Source organism: Carcharodon carcharias, chromosome 29 (assembly GCF_017639515.1).
Source record: "Carcharodon carcharias isolate sCarCar2 chromosome 29, sCarCar2.pri, whole genome shotgun sequence".
In the NCBI taxonomy this organism is placed as follows: domain Eukaryota; kingdom Metazoa; phylum Chordata; class Chondrichthyes; order Lamniformes; family Lamnidae; genus Carcharodon; species Carcharodon carcharias.
In genome coordinates, this window is record NC_054495.1 from 681280 (window position 1) to 698380 (window position 17101).

A 17101-nucleotide genomic window follows, 5' to 3' on the forward strand; every position below is an offset into this window, starting at 1 on the left:
GTAAGAGAGCATTACTTCACTTGACACGTGGGAAACATGGGCCAATGTCGAGGAGTTACGAGACCTTGTGGCCTGTGGTGAAAGAAGCACAGGCGCTGCCGGAGCCCAACAAAGGCCGATTGCAAAGATCTCGCAATCTGCATGCCTTGGATTTCCCCTCGCGAAAGACGAGCAGAAACAGGAGGAGGAGGAGGCCATTCGGCCCCTTGAGCCTGCTCCGCCATTCGATAAGCTCACGGCTGATCGGACTGCGGCCTTGACTCCACTTTCCTGCCTGCTCCCTCCCCCATAACCCTTGACCCCCCCCCACCGACTGCTATCGATCAAAAAATCTGCCCAACTCAACCTTGAGTATATTCAATTGCTCTCCGGGGAAGAGAATTCCACAGACTAACCACACCCTGAGAGAAGAGATTCTTCCTCATTCCTGTCTTCAGTGGGTTTCCTCTTAGTTTTAAACTGTGTCCCCCAGTTCTAGATTCCCCCCAACAGGGGTAACATCCCCTGAGCATCTACCCTGCTCTACCCTCAGAGGCTTGCATGTTTCAATAAGATCACAGCTTCTAAACTCCAACGGGTACAGACCCAACCTGCTCAACCTTTCCTCATAAGACAAACCCCCTTCATCCCAGGAATCAGCCGAGTGAACCTTCTCTGGACTGATTCCAATGCAAGTCTATCCCTCCTTAAGTAAGGAGATCAAAACTGTACACAGTACACCAGGTTTGGTCTCACCAATGTCCTGTACAGCTGTAGCAAGACTTCCCTACTTTTATACTCCATCCCCCTTGCAATAAAGGCCAACATTCCTTTTCCCTCCCGAGTTACTTGCTGCGCCTGCATGCTGACGTTTTGGGCTAAGAGGGAGGGGCATTGGGGGTTGGTCCTGGGAGGGGGTTGGTCCAAGCCTGGTGTGGGAGGGTGGGATGGTGGAGGGGAGTTGGGTTGAGCCTGTGGGGCTTGGAAGTCAGGTTGGGGTTGGGGGCAGAAGGGGGATTGGGCTGGGCCTAAGAGGGCGGGGGAGTCAGGGGTCGGGGAGTCAGGAGCCAGGAGTCAGGTCGGGCCTAGCGGGGCGGGGGGAGAAGGGAGCGTTGGGCTGGGCCTGAGAGAAGTGGGGGGAGTCAGGGATCGGGGAGGCGGGAGTCAGGTCGGGCCTAGCGGGGGTGGGGGGTGGGGAGAAGGGAGCGTTGGGCTGGGCTTGAGAGGGCAGGGGAGTCAGGAGTCAGGGGTCAGGGGTCAGGCAGGGGAGTCAGGAGTGGGGTCAGGCATAGGGGGAGAGGGGGGTTTTGGGCCAGGCCTGAGAGGGCGGGGGGGTAGGTGGGGGAGTCAGGTTGGGCCTGGCTTGCTGGGGGGGTGGGGGTGGGGGGGGGGGGGGGGTGTTGGTGGTGGGGTGGTGGAATCTTGAGTCGGGTCAGGCATGTTGTAGTCTGAATAGTGAGGTCGAGACTCCAATGTTCTTTACCAGGAATCTGTCCCCTCTTACCGCCTGCCATTGGTGTGTATTGGAAGGGATTACTCAGAGTTTGGCACTCAGACTCTTTGGCCTTGTTATGAATACACTTTCCTTGGTGGGACTTGAACCCTAGGAAGCAGGCCATCAGATCCAGAGAATCTTGCCAGCCTCCAGTCCCATTAGTTTTCCTAATACTTTTTCTCTAGTGATCATGAATTTTTTTAAGTTCCTACCTCACTCTGGCTTCCCGATTTTCTACTATTCCTGGGATTGTTTTTTTTTTTTGCATGTCTTCTACTGTGAAGTCAGATACAAATTACTTCTGCAAAGCCCCTGCAAATTCCCGAGATCAATTCCCCAGTGCCACCTTCCAAGGCACCAACCTTTACTTTAGCTACTCTCTTCCTTTTTATATATTTGTAGAAGCTTTTACTGTCTGATTTTATATTTCTTGCTAGTTTTCTCCAATACTCTAATTTCTCCCTCCTAATGATCAATTTTGTCATCCGCTGCTGGATTCTAAGTTTTTTCCCAATCTTCTGGGCAACATTAAATATTGCAGCTTTGATACCATCCATAACTCCCTTAGTTAGCCACGGATAGTATATCCTTCTCATAGAGTCTTTCTTTCTCAATGGAATGTATATCTTTGTTGAGAGTCATGAAATCTCTCCTTAAATTTCTGCCACTGCTTTTCTCCCATCATACGTTTTAACCTATTTCTCCAGTCCACTTTAGCTATCTCTGTCTTCACACCCTTGTAATTGTCTTTATTTAAGTTTAGGACACTTGTTTCAGACCATAGTCCCTCACCCTCAAACTGTATGTGAAATTCCAACATGTTATGATCGCTAACAAAAACAGAATTACCTGGAAAAACTCAGCAGGTCTGGCAGCATTGGCGGAGAAGAAAAGAGTTGACGTTTCGAGTCCTCATGACCTTTCAAAGGGTCATGAGGACTCGAAACGTCAACTCTTTTCTTCTCCGCTGATGCTGCCAGACCTGCTGAGTTTTTCCAGGTAATTCTGTTTTTGTTTTGGATTTCCAGCATCCGCAGTTTTTTTGTTTTTATCTATGTTATGATCGCTATTGGCTAGATGATCCTTGACTATTGCATCCTGTCTCATAACACATTACCAGGACTAAAATCATGACCCAATGCCAGTTAAAATTAAATCCAATTGAAGGGTTTGCTTGGTTTAAGTAGAGAATATTTTGGTGAGCCATGGCTATATGGGTAACACCCTCATCTCGGAATCAGGAAGTTCTGGGTTCAAGTCCCATTACAGAGGGCTGAGTACATAATCTAGGCTGACACTCTCAGACCAGTGCTGAGGGAGTGCTGCAATGGCTGAGTGGTAGTACTGAGGGAGCGTTGCACTGCTGGAGGTTCAGCACAAGAGGATCATTGCTTTGTCGGGGTGTCAGTACCGAGGGAGCACTGCATGGTTAGAGGGTCAGTACCGAGGGAGCACTGCACTATTGGAGGGTCAGTACTGAGGGAGAGCTGCATTGTTGGATTGTCAGTGCTGAGGGAGCGCTGCACTGTTGGAAGGTCAGTACTGAGGGACAGTTGCATGATCAGAGGGTCAGTACTGAGGGAGTGCTGCACTATCGGAGAGTCTGTACTGAGGGAGTGCTGCACTGTCGGAGGGTCAGTACTGAGGGAGTGCTGCACTGTTGGAGGGTCAGTACTGAGGGAGTGCTGCACTGTCGGAGGGTCAGTACTGAGGGAGTGCTCCACTGTCGGAGGGTCAGTACTGAGGGAGTGCTGCACTGTCGGAAGGTCAGTACTGAGGGAGTGTGGCACTGTCAGAAGGTCAGTACTGAGGGAGTGCTGCACTGTCGGAGGGTCAGTACTGAGGGAGCGCTGCACTGTCAGAGGGTCAGTACTGAGGGAGCGCTGCACTGTCAGAGGGTCAGTACTGAGGGAGTGCTGCACTGTCAGAAGGTCAGTACTGAGGGAGTGCTGCACTGTCGGAGGGTCAGTACTGAGGGAGCGCTGCACTGTCAGAGGGTCAGTACTGAGGGAGTGCAGCACTGTCAGAGGGTCAGTACTGAGGGAGTGCTGCACTGTCAGAGGGTCAGTACTGAGGGAGTGCAGCACTGTCAGAGGGTCAGTACTGAGGGAGTGCTGCACTGTCAGAGGGTCAGTACTGAGGGAGTGCAGCACTGTCAGAGGGTCAGTACTGAGGGAGTGCTGCACTGTCAGAGGGTCAGTACTGAGGGAGTGCTGCACTGTCAGAGGGTCAGTACTGAGGGAGTGCTGCACTGTCAGAGGGTCAGTACTGAGGGAGTGCTGCACTGTCGGAGGGTCAGTACTGAGGGAGTGCTGCACTGTCGGAGGGTCAGTACTGAGGGAGTGCTGCACTGTCGGAGGGTCAGTACTGAGGGAGTGCAGCACTGTCAGAGGGTCAGTACTGAGGGAGTGCAGCACTGTCAGAGGGTCAGTACTGAGGGAGTGCAGCACTGTCAGAGGGTCAGTACTGAGGGAGTGCTGCACTGTCGGAGGGTCAGTACTGAGGGAGTGCTGCACTGTCGGAGGGTCAGTACTGAGGGAGTGCTGCACTGTCGGAGGGTCAGTACTGAGGGAGTGCAGCACTGTCGGAGGGTCAGTACTGAGGGAGTGCAGCACTGTCAGAGGGTCAGTACTGAGGGAGTGCTGCACTGTCAGAGGGTCAGTACTGAGGGAGTGCTGCACTGTCAGAGGGTCAGGACTGAGGGAGTGCAGCACTGTCAGAGGGTCAGTACTGAGGGAGTGCTGAACTGTCAGAGGGTCAGTACTGAGGGAGTGCTGCACTGTCGGAGGGTCAGTACTGAGGGAACGCTGCACTGTCAGAGGGTCAGTACTGAGGGTGTGCTGCACTGTCGGGGGGTCAGTACTGAGGGAGTGCTGCACTGTCGGAGGGTCAGTACTGAGGGAGCGCTGCACTGTCGGAGGGTCAGTACTGAGGGAGCGCTGCACTGTCAGAGGGTCAGTATTGAGGGAGTGCTGCACTGTCGGAGGGACAGTACTGAGGGAGTGCAGCACTGTCAGACGGTCAGTACTGAGGGAGTGCTGCACTGTCGGAGGGTCAGTACTGATGGAGTGCTGCACTGTCAGAGGGTCAGTACTGAGGGAGTGCAGCACTGTCGGAGGGTGTGTACTGAGGGAGTGCTGCACTGTTGGAGGGTCAGTACTGAGGGAGCGCTGCACTGTCGGAGGGTCAGTACTGAGGGAGTGCTGCACTGTCGGAGGGTCAGTACTGAGGGAGTGCAGCACTGTCAGAGGGTCAGTACTGAGGGAGTGCAGCACTGTCAGAGGGTCAGTACTGAGGGAGTGCAGCACTGTCGGAGAGTCAGTACTGAGGGAGTGCTGCACTGTCAGAGGGTCAGTGCTGAGGGAGTGCTGGACTGTCGGAGGGTCAGTACTGAGGGAGTGCAGCACTGTCAGAGGGTCAGTACTGAGGGAGTGCAGCACTGTCGGAGAGTCAGTACTGAGGGAGTGCAGCACTGTCAGAGGGTGAGTACTGAGGGAGTGCTGCACTGTCAGAGGGTCAGTACTGAGGGAGTGCAGCACTGTCAGAGGGTCAGTACTGAGGGAGTGCTGCACTGTCAGAGGGTCAGTACTGAGGGAGTGCTGCACTGTCAGAGGGTCAGTACTGAGGGAGTGCAGCACTGTCAGAGGGTCAGTACTGAGGGAGTGCTGCACTGTCAGAGGGTCAGTACTGAGGGAGTGCTGCACTGTCAGAGGGTCAGTACTGAGGGAGTGCTGCACTGTCAGAGGGTCAGTACTGAGGGAGTGCTGCACTGTCAGAGGGTCAGTACTGAGGGAGTGCTGCACTGTCAGAGGGTCAGTACTGAGGGAGTGCTGCACTGTTGGAGGGACAGTACTGAGGGAGTGCTGCACTGTTGGAGGGACAGTACTGAGGGAGTGCTGCACTGTCAGAGGGTCAGTACTGAGGGAGTGCTGCACTGTTGGAGGGACAGTACTGAGGGAGTGCTGCACTGTCAGAGGGTCAGTACTGAGGGAGGGCAGCACTGTCACGCCGTGTTTCCTATATTATGTTACCAAAGCAGAAATTCATTTTCTGTCGGATACTTTGGACCATCTCAGAGTCATGAAAGTTGTTGAAGAGTTGCAAATGGTTTTGTTTTTGATACTTTACGCCATAGAGAAGTTTTAAATTTGAAGTGTGACTCAGTTCTGTACTTACCACCCAAAGGGAGTGAGCTGCACAGCCTTAGTCATCGCCGTGATTGTCAAGAAACTGGAACTCAGCAAGGATGAAAAACACGTTTATAATTTCATGCAGGACATCCAACTGGTAAAGGAGGTGAGGACTGGGAAAGGTGGCCCACATGTGGAGATGGTCTTCGATGGGAGAGTTAGGGGATTAGAGGGCTGGTCTTCGATGGGAAAATTAAGGGCTTAGAGGGATGGTCTTGGATGGGAGAGTTAGGGGGTCAGAGAGATGATTGTTGATGGGAGAGATAGGGGATAAGAGAGATGATCTTTGATGGGAGAGTTGGGAGATTAGAGATATGATTGTTGATGGGAGAGATAGGGGATTAGAGTGATGGTCTTGGATGGGAGAGTTAGGAGATTAGAGGGATTGTCTTGGATGGGAGAGTTAGGAGATTAGAGGCTTGGTCTTGGATGGGAGAGATAGGGGATTAGAGGGATGATCTTGGATGGGAGAGTTAGGGGACTAGAGGGATAGTCTTGGATGCGAGAGTTGGGGGATTAGCGAGATGATCGTTGATGGGGGAGATAGGGGATTAGAGAGATGATCTTTGTTGGGAGATTTGCGGGATTAGAGAGATGGTCTTTGATGGAAGAGCAAAAGTGTGACTCTTGCTTTGAAATGTGCCCTCTCGTTTAAATTCTCTTTTTCAAGTCTCACTGCTGGTATTTAGGATCCTTGTTCTGAGACTCTCTCCCCAACACCCACTGTTTATCTGATAACAGGTCCAGAAGGTTGCTGCTGATCTGATTGGAGTAGCATGGTTACTGTACAAACACAGGAAGATCAGAGATCCACAGAAGATTAGGAGATATCATCGCGATGTACTGGCCACAGTATGTCGGTGAGTTACACTCCTCCTTCATGTGTCCTGCTTGCCGGTTAAAAGGTTCTTTGGTGGTAGCTTCACTTCCAGGGTAAATGCACCATTACCCGCTGTTCCACAGTATCATTTAAGCCTCTGACATCCCTGATTTCATCTTTGGCCTGGACTGGGTTCTCTGATCATTGGCAAGGGCAGCAGGAGCATGGGAACAGCATCACCTCCAAGCTCCCCTCCCAGTCACACACATACCGCCTCGACTTGGAGATATACCGGCCGTTCCTTCATCGTCACTGGGTCAAAATCCTGGAACTGTCTCCCGAACGGCTCCATGGGAGCCCCTTCACCACATGGGGCTGAAATGGAGTCATCATGAGGACTTGAAACGTCAACTCTTTTCTTCTCCACTGATGCTGCCAGATCTGCTGAGTTTTTCCAGGTAATTCTGTTTATGTTTCACCTTCATCATCTAACTCACTTTCAGTACTGATCCTCTGACAGTGCAGCACTCCCTCAGTACCGACCCTCTGACAGTGCAGCGCTCCCTCAGCACCGACCCTCCGATAGCACAGGTCTTCTTAAGTACTGACCCTCTGACAGCCTCAGTACTGAACCTCTGATGGTGCAGCTTTCCCTCAGTAATCACCGTCCGACAGTGCAGCACTCCCTTATTAATCACCCTCCGACAGTGCAGCACTCCCTCAGTACTCATCCTCCGACAGTGCAGCACTTTCTCAGTACTCATCCACCGACAGTGCAACTTTCCCTCAGTACTCACCCTCCGACAGATCAGCACTCCTTCAGTAATCACCCTCCGACAGTGCAACACTCCCACAGTACTCACCCTCCGACAGTGCAGCACTCCCTCAGTACTGACCCTCTGACAGTGCAGCACTCCCTCAGTACTCACCCTCCGACAGAGCAGCATTCCCTCAGTACTGACCCTCCAACAGTGCAGCACTTCCGCAGTAATCATGATCCCACAGTGCAACACTCCCTCAGTACTCACCCACCGACAGTGCAGTTCTCCCTCAGTACTGACCCTCTGATAGTGCAGCACTCCCTCAGCCACTGACCCTCTGACAGTGCAGCACTCCCTCAGTACTGACCCTCCGACAGTGCAGCGCTCCCTCAGTACTGACCATCTGACAGTGCAGCACTCAGCGGTACTGACCATCTCTCAGTACAGCGCTCACTCAGCAATGACCATCTGACAGTGCAACACTCCCTCAGTACTCACCCTCCGACAGTGCAGCACTCCCTCAGTACTCATCCTCCGACAGTGCAGCACTCTCTCAGTACTCACCCACCGACAGTGCAACTTTCCCTCAGTACTCACTCTCCGACAGATCAGCACTCCCTCAGTAATCACCCTCCGACAGTGCAACACTCCCACAGTACTCACCCTCCAACAGTGCAGCACTCCATCAGTACTGACCCTCTGACAGTGCAGCACTCCCTCAGTACTGACCCTCCAGCAGCGCAGCACCCTCTCAGTACTCACCCTCCAACAGTGCAGCACTCCTCAGTACTCACCCACCGACAGTGCAGCACTCCCTCAGTACTCACCCTCCGACAGTGCAGTGCTCCCTCAGTACTGACCCTCTGACAGTGCAGCACTCCCTCAGTACTGACCCTCTGACAGTGCAGCACTCCCTCAGTACTGATCCTCCGACAGTGCAGCACTCCCTCAGTACTGATCCTCCGACAGTGCAGCACTCCCTCAGTACTGATCCTCCGACAGTGCAGCACTCCCTCAGTACTGATCCTCCGACAGTGCAGCACTCCCTCAGTACTGACCCTCTGACAGTGCAGCACTCCCTCAGTACTGACTTTCCGACAGTGCAGCTCTCCCTCAGTACTGACCCTCTGACAGTGCAGCACTCCCTCAGTACTGACCCTCTGACAGTGCAGCACTCCCTCAGTACTGATCCTCCGACAGTGCAGCACTCCCTCAGTACTGATCCTCCGACAGTGCAGCACTCCCTCAGTACTGATCCTCCGACAGTGCAGCACTCCCTCAGTACTGATCCTCTGACAGTGCAGCACTCCCTCAGTACTGACCCTCTGACAGTGCAGCACTCCCTCAGTACTGACTTTCCGACAGTGCAGCACTCCCTCAGTACTGACCCTCTGACAGTGCAGCACTCCCTCAGTACTGACTTTCCGACAGTGCAGCACTCCCTCAGCACTGACCCTCTGACAGTGCAGCACTCCCTCAGTACTGACTTTCCGACAGTGCAGCATTCCCTCAGTTCTGACTTTCCGACAGTGCAGCACTCCCTCAGTACTGACTTTCCGACAGTGCAGCTCTCCCTCAGTACTGACCCTCTGACAGTGCAGCACTCCCTCAGTACTGACTTTCCGACAGTGCAGCTCTCCCTCAGTACTGACCCTCTGACAGTGCAGCACTCCCTCAGTACTGACCCTCTGACAGTGCAGCACTCCCTCAGTACTGATCCTCCAACAGTGCAGCACTCCCTCAGTACTGATCCTCCGACAGTGCAGCACTCCCTCAGTACTGATCCTCCGACAGTGCAGCACTCCCTCAGTACTGATCCTCTGACAGTGCAGCACTCCCTCAGTACTGACCCTCTGACAGTGCAGCACTCCCTCAGTACTGACTTTCCGACAGTGCAGCACTCCCTCAGTACTGACTTTCCGACAGTGCAGCACTCCCTCAGTACTGACCCTCCGACAGTGCAGCACTCCCTCAGTACTGACTTTCCGACAGTACAGCACTCCCTCAGTACTGACCCTCCGACAGTGCAGCACTCCCTCAGTACTGACCCTCCGACAGTGCAGCACTCCCTCAGTACTGACTTTCCGACAGTGCAGCTCTCCCTCAGTACTGACCCTCTGACAGTGCAGCACTCCCTCAGTACTGACTTTCCGACAGTGCAGCTCTCCCTCAGTACTGACTTTCCGACAGTGCAGCTCTCCCTCAGTACTGACCCTCTGACAGTGCAGCACTCCCTCAGTACTGACTTTCCGACAGTGCAGCTCTCCCTCAGTACTGACCCTCTGACAGTGCAGCACTCCCTCAGTACTGACTTTCCGACAGTGCAGCACTCCCTCAGCACTGACCCTCTGACAGTGCAGCACTCCCTCAGTACTGACTTTCCGACAGTGCAGCACTCCCTCAGTACTGATCCTCCAACAGTGCAGCACTCCCTCAGTACTGATCCTCCGACAGTGCAGCACTCCCTCAGTACTGATCCTCCGACAGTGCAGCACTCCCTCAGTACTGATCCTCTGACAGTGCAGCACTCCCTCAGTACTGACTTTCCGACAGTACAGCACTCCCTCAGTACTGACTTTCCGACAGTTCAGCACTCCCTCAGTACTGACTTTCCGACAGCGCAGCATTCCCTCAGTACTGACTTTCGGACAGTGCAGCATTCCCTCAGTACTGACTTTCCGACAGTGCAGCACTCCCTCAGTACTGACTTTCTGACAGTGCAGCACTACCTCAGTATTGTCCTGGAAGTGTCAACCTAGATTTTTCTACTCTAGTCTCTGGGTTTAGACTTGAACCCATGACCTTCTGGCACAGAGGTGAGAGTGCTACCGTCAGAGCCATGGGTGAATGGTTTATTACCCGATTATAATTAACTTCTCACTCATCTCCCCAGGTTCCGCAGAGCAAAGCTGAGGCAGAGGAAGCTCCGTGAGCAGGTCAACTCCATGATGGACATCTCCAAGGTAACAGCAATTGATTGCAAACTCCCTCCTGGTTAGGCGCCCCTCCTGAATGTTGTGTGGCCATTGTCCACACATCCTGTCTCCAGAAGCCTTTGCCATCTGCTCAGATCAGTTCGTTGTCCAACAGCCAACTTGGTGACCTTCCCATTGGCCACAATCCTAACTGACTCAAACCACTTCCCATTCACTCTCACTGTACACAGTCCTATTGGACACAAATCCCTTACCATTCACTCTCGCTGTACACAATCCTAATAAATCCAAAACCTTTCCTGTTCACTTTCATAATGGGAGTGAATGGGAAGGGGTTTGGGTCCATTGGGATTGTGTAGAGTGGGAGTGAATGGGAAGGGGTTAGGGTCCATTGGGATTGTGTACAGTGGGAGTGAATGGGAGGGGGTTTGGGTCCATTGGGATTGTGTCCAGTGGGATTGAATGGGAAGGGGTTTGGGTCCATTGGGATTGTGTACAGCGGGATTGAATGGGAAGGGGTTTGGACCCATTGGGATTGTGGACAGTGGGAATGAATGGGAAGAGGTTTGGGTCCATTGGGATTGTGTACAGTGGGAGTGAATGGGAAAGGTGTTGGGTCCATTGGGATTGTGTGCAGTGGGAGTGAATGGGAAGGGGTTTGGGTCCATTGGGATTGTGTACAGTGGGAGTGAATGGGGAAGGTGTTGGGTCCATTGGGAATGTGTACAGTGGGAGTGAATGGGGAAGGTGTTGGGTCCATTGGGATTGTGTACAGTGGGAGTGAATGGGAAGGGGTTTGGGTCCATTGGGATTGTGTAGAGTGGGAGTGAATGGGAGGGGGTTTGGGTCCATTGGGATTGTGTCCAGTGGGATTGAATGGGAAGGGGTTTGGGTCCATTGGGATTGTGTACAGCGGGATTGAATGGGAAGGGGTTTGGACCCATTGGGATTGTGGACAGTGGGAATGAATGGGAAGAGGTTTGGGTCCATTGGGATTGTGTACAGTGGGAGTGAATGGGAAAGGTGTTGGGTCCATTGGGATTGTGTGCAGTGGGAGTGAATGGGAAGGGGTTTGGGTCCATTGGGATTGTGTACAGTGGGAGTGAATGGGGAAGGTGTTGGGTCCATTGGGATTGTGTACAGTGGGAGTGAATGGGGAAGGTGTTGGGTCCATTGGGATTGTGTACAGTGGGAGTGAATGGGAAGGGGTTTGGGTCCATTGGGATTGTGTAGAGTGGGAGTGAATGGGAAGGGGTTTGGGTCCATTGGGATTGTGTAAGTGGGAGTGAATGGGAAGGGGTTTGAGGGATTAACTCTGTGGTTAACCTCAGGAGGGGAGGACTGAGAGGGGAACACCGTGTCTCACCTGATTTGCAGCTCAGTGAAAGGCTGGGACCTAACGTTGCTGTTCTGACACTCAAGATGCAGCTTCTCCTGTACGACATGAACGCCAAGATGACTGAATCCTACAACGAGCTGGAGAAGAAGCTGGGAGCCTTGGCCACGAAAGTGGACAGTCTGGCGGGGGGCTTTGAGGAGATGCGCAGCCTCATCTGCGAGACCTTGAAGCAGCAACGGAGAGAGTGAAAAGCAGCTACTGCAGTTGAAGTGCCAGGATCACTGGCTAGTACAGCGAGCCCCAAAAATCCAGGTTTGGGTGGGTAGGGGCTGGGGTTGTTGGAGTAGCAGAACAATGACTGGAAGAAGAACACCTCCGATAAAAACAATCCCCTTGTGTCCATTTATCCTGTGCCACAGAATTGAGGGACATTGTGTAGCACAATATAAACCCCCCCGGAACACAAAAGCCCCATATGATGACCTGAGAGGGGTGAAAAATCAGATAAAAACTCCTGGCTAATTCGAGGGGAATATTACTCTGGGAAATAGCACTCTGACCAACCACAGGTGAAAACTAATCGAGGGGATCACACTAATCGAGGGGATAAAGCCTTGGAGGATTCCCAATCCAGGCAGACATAGCTCTCTCACTTGATGGAACATCTCCTACCTCCAGAACTGACTGTGGGATTTGGCGGGATCTTCGTTTTCAGAATTCCAGAATCCCAACTCTTTGTCTGCTTCTCTGGAAAGTGAAAAGCATTGCCTCACGTTGGGTCCTGGTTCCACAGGGAATAAAGAGACAGTAATACTTGCATTTCTATAGCGCCTTTCACCACCTCAGGTTGTCACTGTGCTTCACAGCCAATTAAGTGATTTTCTTTCCGTTGTCACGTAGCAAATGCAGCAGCAAATTTGTGCACAGCAAGCTCCCACAAACAGCATTGTGATAATGACCCGGATCATCTGTTTTTTTAGTGATGTTGGTTGATGAGTAAATGGTGGCCCCAGGACACCGGGGAGAACTCTCCCCCGGCTCTTCTTCCAAATCATGGCCCTGGGATCTTTTACGCTCACCTGAGAGGGTAGATGGGGGCTTGGTTTAAGGGCTGTGCAGCGCTCCCTCAGTACTGACCCTCTCAAAGTGCAGCACTCTCTCATTGCTGATCCTTCGACAGTGCAGCGCTCCCTCAGTCCTGACCCTCCGACAGTGCAGGACTCCCTCAGTACTGACCCTCCGACAGTGCAGCACTCCCTCAGTACTGACCCTCTGACAGTGCAGCACTCCCTCAGTACTGACCCTCTGACAGTGCAGCACCCCCCCAGTACTGACCCTCCGACACTGCAGCACTCCCTCAGAACTGACCCTCCGACAGTGCAGCACTCCCTCAGTACTAACCCTCCGACACTGCAGCACTCCCTCAGTACTGACTCTCCGAAAGTGCAGTGCTCCCTCAGTACTGACCCTCCGACAGTGTAGCACTCCCTCGATACAGACCCTCCGACAGTGCAGCACTCCCTCAGTACTGACCCTCCGACAGTGCAGCGCCCCCTCAGTACTGACCCTCCAACAGTGCAGTGCTCCCTCAGTACTGACCCTCCGACAGTGTAGCACTCCCTCGATACTGACCCTCCGACAGTGCAGCACTCCCTCAGTACTGACCCTCCAACAGTGCAGCGCCCCCTCAGTACTGACCCTCCAACAGTGCAGTGCTCCCTCAGTACTGACCCTCCGACAGTGCAGCGCCCCCTCAGTACTGACCCTCCAACAGTGCAGTGCTCCCTCAGTACTGACCCTCCGACAGTGCAGCACTCTCTCAGTACTGACCCTCCGACAGTGCAGCGCCCCCTCAGTAGTTTCCCTCCGACAGTGCAGCGCTCCCTCAGTAGTTTCCCTCCCACGGCATGACGCTCCCTCAGTTCTGCACTGGATATCGTCCTGGGTTTTTGTGCTCTTGTCCTGAATTAAGACTTGAACCCACAACCTGGTGGCTCTGGGATTCCTCTAGCACCACTTGGTCAGTCTTAACCTGTAGCAATGATTATGACATTGAGGCATGAGGTGCATCAGTCTTCCACCTCTCTTGTGACATAGCCACATTGTTTCGAGTTAGTGCTCAGAAATGGGAACCCAGAACTGAGTTTGAGCCCTCTGCCTGAGCCCCATCTCTATCCCTGCCCCTGGTGAACTATGTCCAAACCACAGAGCCAACTAATGCCTAATCTAGGATCAGAACATGGAATTAAATGTCAGGTTTTCCTGCTGTGTTTCGTTCGTTAATATACTGATGGTTCATTTTCAAATCGCTTGATTCTACTGAAGAGTTTTCCAAAGATATTTTGCTGTCACATCACTGGCATTAAAGCACAGAAACAGGCCATTCGGCCCATCTGCTCCGTGCTGGTGTTTCTGCTCTCCTCAAGCCTCTTCCCGCCCCCTCTCCAATTCACCCCATCACCCTATCCTTCTATTCCTTTCTCCCTCACATGTTAATCCAGCTTTCCCCTTAAATACATCGACACTATTCACCTCGACCACTCCCTGTGGGAACGAGCTCCACATTCTCCCCACTCTCTGGGTAAAGATATTTCTCCTGAATTCCCCATTGGATTTATCAGTGACGATCTTATAACGATGGACCCTAGTTCTGGTCTCCCACCCACCCCACACAAGTGGAAACATCTTCTCTACGTCTACCCTATCGAAGTCCTTTCACCATCTTAAAGACCTCGATCAGGTCACCCCTCAGCCTTCTCTTTTCTAGGGAAAAGAACCCCAGCCTGTTCAGTCTTTTCTGATGGTTGTAGCCTCAGTTCTGGCATCATCCTATTGAATCATAAAAGATTCTGAGGGGTCTTGAGAGGATGTTTCCCCTTGTGAGGGAATCTAGAACAGCAGCAGTCTCAATGGGCTGAATGGCCTACTCTTGTCTCTTATAGAGTCATACAGGTCTACAGCACAGAAAAAGGTACTTCGGCCCATCAAGTCTGCGCTGGTCCAAAAAGTCCCTAACTATTCTAATCCCATTTTCTAGCACTAGGCTGTGGCATCACAAGTGCACATCCAAATACTTCTCAAATGTTAGGAGGGTTGCTGCCTCTACCACCCTTTCAGGCAGTGAGTTCCAGATTCCCACCACCCTCTGGGTGAAAAAATTCTTCGTCACATCCCCTCTAAACCTCCTGCCCCTTACCTTAAATTGATGTCCCCTGGTTATTGATCCCTCCACCAAGGGGAAAAGTTCCATCCTCTCTACCCTATCTATGCCCCTCATAATTTTATACACCTCAGTCATGTCCCTCCTTAACCTCCTTTGCTCCAGGGAAAATAACCCCAGTCTATCCAATCTCTCCTCATAACTAAAACTCTCCAGCCCAGGCAACATCCTGGTAAATCTCCTCTGCACTCTCTCTAGTGCAATCACATCCTTCCTATAATGAGGATTCCAGAACTGCGCGCAATACTCTAACTGTGACCTAACCAGCATAACCGCCCTGCTCTTATATTCTACGCCTCGGCTAATAAAGGCAAGTATCCCATGTGCCTTCTTAACCAGCTTATCTACCTGTCTTGCTACCTTAAGGGACCGGTGGACATGCACACCAAGGTCACTCTGATCCTCTGTACTTCCCAGGGTCCTACCATCCATCGTTCCTTGTTTGTCCTGCCCAATTGCATCACTTCACACTTATCTGGATTAAATTCCATTTGCCGCTGATCAGCACATCTGACCAGCCCGTCTATATCCTCCTGTAATCTAAGTCTATCCTCCTCATCTGTTCATTCTATGACGCCCTTGTTCTACTTCACGAGCGTAAATTAGCTCCCCAGAAATGCCTTTCTTTTGTCTCCTTGTTATGAGGAGCAGTGTTCGTGTCGCTCAGATGTGAACCTCTGTTTCCTGCACAAGGTAAAGGCAGGTGTCTCAGGGCAGGGCCCCTTCCCTGTGCTTTGTGCAGCCTTCAGACCAAAGCGATGGTCCAGCCTCACACTCCCTGGACACATCTCTGATGTCTGCTCCTCGACATGTTCTTGTGTTCCTTATAAATCTCTTTTGCACCCTCTCCGAGTGCCTCTCTTTTTATATGGTCATAATATATATCATTTAAATAATATTTTTATATTACTAATTATGTGTTTATATAATCATTACTTGACAATTTTGTAATGATTATTTTCATGATATAGTATCCTTGTCTGTCATGGACCAATGTTCTGGATGACATGTTCATCTTTGGGAATTCTCTCTCTGACCCACTTGACCTCCCTCCCTTTGTCTTCTCAAACACTCTTTAAAAACCCTTTCTTGAGACAAGGGCTCCGGAATATTCCGTCCTGTCCTGCGCCTTGTTTCTCCCACTAATATTGTGATTAGTGAGGAAATGAATGGGCTGGTGAGGCTGCGGAGGAGATTCATTCAAATGGCCCCAGGGATGAGGGACTCCAGTTGATTTGGAGAGATTGGAGGAGCTGGGATTGTTCTCCTTGAAGCAGAGAAGGTTAAGAGGGAGATTGAATCGAGGCGTTCAGAATCACGAGGAGTTAATAAGGAGAAACTGTTTCCGGTGGCAGGCGGGTCGGTAACCAGAGGGACTCAGATTGAAGAGAATCGGGAAAAGACCCAGAGGGTGAGATGAGGAGAATTTTATTTTGACACAGCGAGTTGTTGTGATCTGGAAGGCGCTGCCTGAAAGGGCGGTGGAAGCAGATTCAATAGGAACTTTCAAAAGGGGGAATTGGATAAATACCTGAAGGGGAAAAATTGTCAGGGCTGTTGGGGAAAGAGCAGGGATGGGGATGGGGATGTGGGGGGTTAAGTGGGACTAATTGGATAGATCTTCCAAAGAGCCAACACTGGCTCAATGGGCCAAATGGCCTCCTGTGCTGTACTATATGATTCCATGATCGCATAAACTCTCTCAGACGCTTTTCATTGTTGTTGATGACCATGTTGTTGTAATATTGTAGATACTTAATGTACATTTTTCTCACTTGAACACGTTTTCATGACTTTTTTAATGAAAATGCAAAAATTAAAAAGACTGTGCAAGAATGTTTCTTTCTTTATTGTCCAAGTACATATCCTGCTCAAATGGTTTGTGGAAAAGCCGATGTTTAATCAGGTTAAACCCCAAGAACATTAGAAATAGGAGGTGGAGGAGGCCATTCAGCCCATCGAGCCTGCTCCCCCATTCAATACAATTGAGGCTGATCTTCTACCTCGTCTCCACTTTCCTGTTCTATCCCTTTGTGCCCAAAAATCTATCGATCTCAGTCTTGAATGTCCTCAATGACTGAGCATCCACAGCTCTCTGGGGGAGAGAATTCCAAAGATTCGCAAACCATCCGAGCGAAGAGATTTCTCCCCATTCCAGTCCAAAATGGCCAACCCCTACCTGGATGCCGTGACCCCTGAGTTCCAGACTCTGTAGCCTTGGGGGGGGCGGGGTGTGGGGTTGGGAGACAACCTCTCAGCATTGGCTCTTCAAGGATTGTACACATTTCAATCAGAACACCTCTCAATTCTTCAAAACTCCAGAGAACATTGGCCCATTCTACTCAATCTCCCCTCACAGGA

At 51.6% G+C, this 17101-nt stretch overlaps 1 protein-coding gene across 1 annotated transcript in view; it reads left to right on the forward strand.

Moving 5' to 3' along the window:
• The window catches only part of LOC121271068 (intermediate conductance calcium-activated potassium channel protein 4-like), a 31186-nt gene extending 18545 nt beyond the window's left edge, over window positions 1-12641 (forward strand). The window contains exons 5-8 of the mRNA XM_041176776.1: window positions 5660-5770; window positions 6406-6524; window positions 10139-10208; window positions 11604-12641. Coding sequence (XP_041032710.1) covers window positions 5660-5770; window positions 6406-6524; window positions 10139-10208; window positions 11604-11768 — 465 coding nt within the window. The 3' untranslated portion in view covers window positions 11769-12641. The remainder of the gene's footprint in view (window positions 1-5659; window positions 5771-6405; window positions 6525-10138; window positions 10209-11603) is intronic.
• The last annotated feature ends 4460 nt before the right edge of the window (window positions 12642-17101 follow it).